The sequence below is a fragment of the Phycodurus eques genome, chromosome 1 (genome assembly GCF_024500275.1).
Source record: "Phycodurus eques isolate BA_2022a chromosome 1, UOR_Pequ_1.1, whole genome shotgun sequence".
In the NCBI taxonomy this organism is placed as follows: Eukaryota; Metazoa; Chordata; class Actinopteri; order Syngnathiformes; family Syngnathidae; genus Phycodurus; species Phycodurus eques.
The window spans coordinates 46,693,728-46,700,620 of record NC_084525.1 but is presented as its reverse complement, the minus strand read 5'-3'; the positions used below and the strand labels follow the sequence as shown (position 1 = coordinate 46,700,620).

At 48.8% G+C, this 6,893-nt stretch overlaps 1 protein-coding gene across 3 annotated transcripts in view; it reads right to left on the bottom strand.

The window, feature by feature from the left end:
• Window positions 1-4,694: 4,694 nt before the first annotated feature.
• Window positions 4,695-6,893, bottom strand: part of ptgfrnb (prostaglandin F2 receptor inhibitor b) — a 39,941-nt gene continuing 37,742 nt past the window's right edge. For 2 of the 3 annotated variants that reach the window (XM_061695270.1, XM_061695240.1), the window contains 3 exons: window positions 6,564-6,682; window positions 6,429-6,479; window positions 4,695-5,749 (listed from right to left, as the gene is read on the bottom strand). In XM_061695270.1, coding sequence (XP_061551254.1) covers window positions 5,637-5,749; window positions 6,429-6,479; window positions 6,564-6,682 — 283 coding nt within the window. In that variant the 3' untranslated portion in view covers window positions 4,695-5,636. The remainder of the gene's footprint in view (window positions 5,750-6,428; window positions 6,480-6,563; window positions 6,683-6,893) is intronic. The other variant, XM_061695250.1, reaches the window with a different exon arrangement.

Here is a 6,893-nt window from a genome sequence, read left to right as displayed (position 1 = left end):
GAATCATGGAAGTTGTTGCAAAGGATTTGCTCTCACAGGCCACATAAAATGAAGTGGTGGGCCAGATTTGGCCCCCCCCACCCCGGGCCTTGAGTTTGACACCAGTGTACTAAACCAGTGACTCCTCGCTTTGGGCCAATCAAAAGCTCTGATATGATTGCGACAACGCGTAAATCCGACGTGCGGCATCCGATCTTTTCTCAAGCCGAGTTGTCCGAGTGAGCACAAATCGAGGAATATTGGCTCGAGAGGCTGACATCTGAGGATTTGGACAATTGTGCAGGAAGTTAAACAAAACGATTCATGAATTCCCGTTTATTTGAATCGGCGATGAGTTGTCGATTAATTCAATTGTTGCACCTTTCATGCATATTGAATTGAACTCAATTGAGTTTGGCCACATTGCTTTCTATTAAACGGGCCATGAATGGCAAGGTCAAAACGTAAAACGGCATTTAGGGGTGCACGTTTGATCGGCAGAAGTATTACGAGGGGGGAAAAAAAATAAATCTCCAGTCTAAAAGTTTGAGAACCGCTTATGAAAACATCAGTTGTGGCAAGATTACTAACAGCGGGCACAAGTCTCCAACAAATGCTCTTGAAATACTTGTTTGCACACAACTACAACGGCATCTGATATTTCTCATGCATTTTAATAGAAAAGAATAAGAAATTGGTCAATTACGCCTCAAATTTTCAACGAGGAATTGAAGTTCCATTTCTGAGTCGGGTATTGTCACAGTCACAAAAAGGGAGCCCATTCCAAATCAAACACACATCGTGAGGATTTGCCGAGTGCGGCGCGCGCGCACACGTTGCAGAGTGCAGCGGGAGATGTCACAAATCCAAAGCGAGGCCTCACTGCGCTTGCTCAGGTGTTGCTTTTCATCAAGACCTTTTGCTTTGCTGGGCCCAAAGAGCAAGACGAGGCGCAAAAACACACACACACACACACACACACACACACACACACACAAAAAACCAACGATCCGGCGTCGAGCCAACAAACTGCGGCTGGCAATGCAGACGACGGCCGTGCGGCGATAGGCACGCGCGCCTTTTGTCGTTGCTGGATAAAAGACAGACACACACAAACACACACAGTATCAGTTACATTGTTTTTCGTCACACCATCCTGCGAACCTTTAAAACGGTATTAACCCTTCATAGGGCACTGGGTGAAATACTTGGCAAGGGGTTATTTTTAGCCCAGCCAGCTGGGACGGGCTCCAGCAGAAGACGGTACAGATGGATTATCACGAGCCTTTGGCGCTGACGGGTCGGCGCAAATAACATTCCGACAGCCTTCGAGTGAGCTGTACGCTGTCCGTCATGTTTCGCGCTCTAAAACGGAGTCCGTGCCCAAATAAGGCAAACGGGTCTCATCGGGCGCGCACGCACGCACGCATTTTTGGGGTCAGGTGCCCGAGCCAAAATCGTTCATACAATTCAGAAAAACCACTAGCGTACGGATTATCCATTTATTCCCGTAAACGCAACCAAAGCAGTGAATCTTACAATTATGAACAAAGGAGGTGAAAGGAAACAAGCGTAGAGATAAAGTTCGAAGCGCTGTTCAAATGGCAGCTTTTTGTCATATGCAAAAATGAGAGCCAGTGTGCACACCTTCTTCGAAATGTGCACAATGAATGAAAACATACGCATTCAAACTCCTGTTAAATGGGAGACAAAACACAACAACTGCCACCATTGAAAGTGCCTCTGCTTTACCCCAAATAAATCTCCGCTGTTCGAGAAGGATTTTCCTGATGTTTTTCCGCAGCATCTGTGGGGTCTCGTTGTCCAAAAGGTATTAGCCAGAAGACGAATACACAAAAATCCAAAGCATCAACGTCAAATAGCATTTACTGGACGTAGAAATCTCACAAGGCGCATTGATTGACTTTCTGTCGCTCAGATTAATGGAGCAGATGCCTGTGAATATTTTCCATTCGTCCATGTCATTTCATTCTCAGGCCATCGAATCGATGGCGACCGGACCGTCGTGCTCGTCTTAGAAGACGTTTGGCCTCTCATCCGAGCGAGCGGGCTTCGTCAGTTCGTGCGACGAGGCTTGGTTAGGGCGCACGAGCCAGAGTTTGTGCTCCAACTTGCCCCACACCACTTCTTTGGAATTCAAAAAAGGGGGAGAGCCGTTAAGCCGCCAGGCCGAGTCCAAGTTGCGGCGTAAAGAGTCCGACCTCAGCCTTGTCGCGCCAACAGATGAAGGCCAAACGTCTTCGAAGACGAGCAGAACGGTCCGGCTTGCCTTCCATTCGACGCCCTGAGAACGGAGCAGATGTGCTCTTCCGGTTGCCGAGATGGATAGCGCGCTGACGTTGGCTGGCAGACTAGCCATTCGGTTTCGCTAACGACTTAGCGACAACCCGAGCGAACATTTTCCACGTACCTGTGAGAAAATGTCTTCCCCAAACCCGATGGTGGAGGTTCGCTTCTCAGTCGGTCCCTTCAGAAGCGCTTCAGGGACCTTTAAGATTAACATCTCAGCGGACACAAAACAACATTTGGCTCGGGCAGAACATCAAATAAGATTATGTGCGTTCGGTCGATGACAGAGCTTGTGTAAACATTGCGTGGTGATGACAATAAAAAGAAGAATTCACGTCACCTGTTGCCGACTCTCGAGAGACTCGCTTCGCCGAGCCGAGGAAGACGACGGCTAAAGTCGCAACAAGACCGCATCACTAAATGATCCGTGACGGGAATGAAGTCACAACGCAGGACCAGGAAACTGGGTCAAGCGGACCCTGAGAGAGCACGCTGGAACCGCGCGCAGGCGTACCAGACGCCACCGGAACCCGCGAGAGACGGACGGAGAAAACGAAAGCTCGGGAGAACAGCCGAGGCGAGGAGACCGGTCGCCAGAAGGAAAGGTGTGCACAAGTCGGCTGAGAAAGGCTGAAAGAACATGAATACAGAACAGAGGGTGAATCCCGGAAGACGCGGCCCATCGTTGAATTATCAAACAGCGGAGGCCAGTTTGCGAAGTTGCTTGAAAAACGATTGACGGCTCGAAGCGCACATGCCGACGAAAAGCGACGTGGCCCACATTTGCGCCGCTCCCGAAAACTCATTTGGGCCCGAGCCGGGGCGTCGACGCCCGAAACCGGCTGCTCGCCGCATAACCAAACACAGCCGCCAAGAGACAACGCCACTTTTATTACAACTCAGTGTTGGACTAAACGGGCGTTAGACATGGAAATTCAAATCAGCATTTTACAAATCCAGCCATTCAAAAATACGCATTGCAATCACATGACACAACAAGAAAAGAAGGAAGTCTGCCACTGACATTTGCTAAAGTTGACAATTGGCACAGAAGATCTGAACGAATTGCAACACGAGTGCGCGGGAAATAAAGTCGTCGCACGGCGTGCTCGATTTGAATCGTGGAGCGACGTTTTCACGATCAGGGCCCTGAGGCGAGAAATCATTCACCAGCACACGCGATTGCTCGTCCAAGTTGACGGACTATTTTTTTTTTGCGAGAAATCATTCACCAGCACACGCGATTGCTCGTCCAAGTTGACGGACTATTTTTGCAGCTCGAAAGTCCGTCACGAGGACCAAAAATCGACCCGGTTCCATTTGCGCCATCCCGACGCCAGCCGACGACGGTCGAGCCGCGACATACGAGAGAGCCGACGTTCGGGTATTGTTCTTGTTTTTCTTTTCCTTTTTACTTTGACCTGAAATACGGGCGCCGTGCGGCGGCAGCGAACGCAACGTCGCTCACGTGACGACGAGCAGCAGTTTGCCAAATCTTGAAAAAGAGGCGTTTGCCACGCCCACTTGGACTTTTCAAAAGTTGGGTATTTAGAACCACCATATAAAGTCTGCTAGCTTAATGCTAACGCTTAACAGGAAACGCCATAGACGGGCGAATAAATAGCATCTATGCCATAAAGCTCTAAGCGATGGATACTTGAACACAAACGGTGGAGCAACACGTAGGCAGACAATATAACAAGACTGACAGGCATATATTCTTTATCCTCTGCAAAAAGAAAAACATATTACTGACGTTTACTGAGGCTACGTTCACACCGCAGGGTATGGTGCCCGATTTGGATTCTTTGTTAAAGCCAATCGTTTTATGTAGTCCTTCACATTCCAAAAACAAATGTGATTTTGTGCAACCAAGGCCACCATTTTCTTCCATTTGTCAGTTGTAAAGCCTCTTTTTCTGGCCACCGACCGTTTTCTGCTCCTTCGTCCTCCGGTTGCTTTTGTGGCGCGTTCGATCAATTTTAACTTTGAATAACGTATACGTCGGATGAGCGCGACCTCTGCGCGTCCAGACCGCACTCGTATCGGACACACATTCAATTTATCTCCACATACGAGAGAGGCCTGTATCGTACTGTTCACAATGACGCCGAAAAAAATCGGATATGTCACATTGGGGGGGAATCGGAATTGAGCTGCAGTGTGAATGTAGCGTTCACATTCTATCTAACTGTGTTATTACAGTTCTGTATTATTAAAATAAAACAAACATGACCAAAAAATTGGTTGTTGTCTTTGGGCGGGAGGTTAGCTGGAACAGATTAATGGCATTAATATTGGCTTCTCTATTAATTTCAATGGGAAAAGACGATTTTGGATAAGTGTTTTGAGTTATGCACGTGGTCACGGAATGAATTAAAGCCGTATCTCAAGGCACCCCAAAAAAAAAAAAAACAAAACAAACCTTCAACGAGGTCTGCAAATATGGCAAATTTGTCTTGCTTCTCTTCCACACAGCAAAGATGGACGACACGTTCGTTGTTAGAAAAAGGAAATAATGTGAACGGGGGCGACATTTCATTTTGTGTGTGCGCATGTGTGTGTGTGTGTGTGTGGGGGGGGGGGGGGGGGGGAGGGGGGGGGATATGACTACATTAGTGGAGTGACAGCAACTTTTGGGAGTATTTGTTGTAACCCTGAAAACAGCTCCTGCTGCTCACTCAGTGCTAGAAAACACAACATGCACACCCGCACAAAACATTTCTCCGTAAGTGACATTGCGCACACACGCAAACACACACACACACACACACACACACACACACACCGCATGTCTCCTTGGGAAGCATAAAAATCTGTACAACTTTAAAATCTCTTAATTTTCCAAAAACTAGAGCTGAGAATGTTAATTAAGGTAGGGATGGTAGCGCGACGCCTCCGACCTTCTGCCGTCCGTGCCGCAGAAACGAGGCTCAGGCCGAGAGGACAGCCCCGCCGATCGGCTGCGATCGCTTCCGCTTGCGAGCCCGAAGGCCGACTAACGCAATTCAAAACGTGGCTCTCGTTGGCACGGGGGCAGCCCGAGCCCTTCATTTGTTAGTGTTCGCTACAGAAGTGCTCCTTTATTCCCGCATGGCAGTGAAGTCTCCTGTGCCTGTAAAAGTTTTAAAAAAGAAAAGGGGGGGAAAAAAAGTATCCCCGCTCCTCCGCCGCAGAGCTGAAATGGTTGCGAGTAGCGCGGTAAGCACTGGGCTGGCCTCATTTCGCCACCCGTTTTACTCCCAACGTCCTCGGGTGTCCCACAAGTCGTCGACGGGAGCGCGTCTGCCGTGCGCGTGCGCGTTCCTGGGAGCGCTGCGGTGCGAGGGCGCAGGGGAAAGTATTTGTCAGTCCATCTCCAGGTCCATCAACTTGTTGCGCGAGCGCGGAGTGTGCCCGGCGTTGCGGCAGCAGCACTGGGCGCAAACCAGGCCCAGGACCAGCGAGAAGAGGCCCGCACCTGCAGACGGCACACCGATGACAAATTGGACATTTGGGCGCTTTCATCGCCGCTGCGGGCGGCCGCGCGAAGCGCAGCTTCTCAAACACTCAAAAACTTCGAGGGATCGCTTGCAGGGGAGAGCTTTTTCCAAAAACATAACTACCATGTGTACTCCTAAATACAAAATAAATAAGAATACAACATTTTTAAGGGGGGGGGGGAGGAGGAGATGTATATTTTACGATAAGAATGGGGTTGAGGTCGGGTTTCTGAAGTTTGGGTCCTTCCTCTGACTTTTGCCTGAGCTGCCTGCGTAGGACAGTTTCCACGGCAGTACAATAACATCGTCATCCATAAATTTGTCCAGCAGTTCAAAAGGTTTTTTTTTTGGTGTTATTTTGAAATGATGCTTGCACATGCTGGTCCCACGTGAAAAGCTAACATCGGAAGTACACAGAAGCGCTACAATGGGATGGAATTATTCTTTTTTCAAGACCGCCACTATTCTCCCGCTGACACTCCGGACGTTTATATAACCAAAATATTTGATCAGTATTTTGGAATACACCCGGCAAGAACAGCCCCAGGGTCAGCCAAAGCACAATTCGCTGATTGGCTTCCTCTTTTCATCTTATTTGAATCCACAGTACAATGACGGGGGCAGCTGTGATTGAGGCGCACGTGTAAGTTGTCTTACCTATCGATGCTGAAACACCGTACAAGAGGGGCAACTTTAAGGACTCCCACACTGTAAAAGAAAGAAGAAAGCAGAAGAATTGGTGAATTTGGGTTGGAAAAGCCCAACGTCACATAGATTGCACACACTCCTCACCGGCGAATCGGACTGTCAGGAAGATTCGGGGGGACGTCAGCTCCCCGGCTTGGGTCCAGGCTCCCGTGGAGGCCGACAGGTACCAGGGAGTGGCCACACAGTGGTACTCCCCGCTGTCGCTACGACAAACACAATGCGTTGACACTCTCGGAATCACAAGGAGAGGTGGGAAAAGGACTGTACGCTGCATTTACAGTAAGTCAAATGGGAACAAATAACAGCTGGAGAATTGACTTTGAAGTTCTGCTACTGGTCTATGAATCTTTGCATCTCTTTGCACAATTGTCACAAGAAAAAATATATTTGTTTTAATTGTACCGGCATGACCAG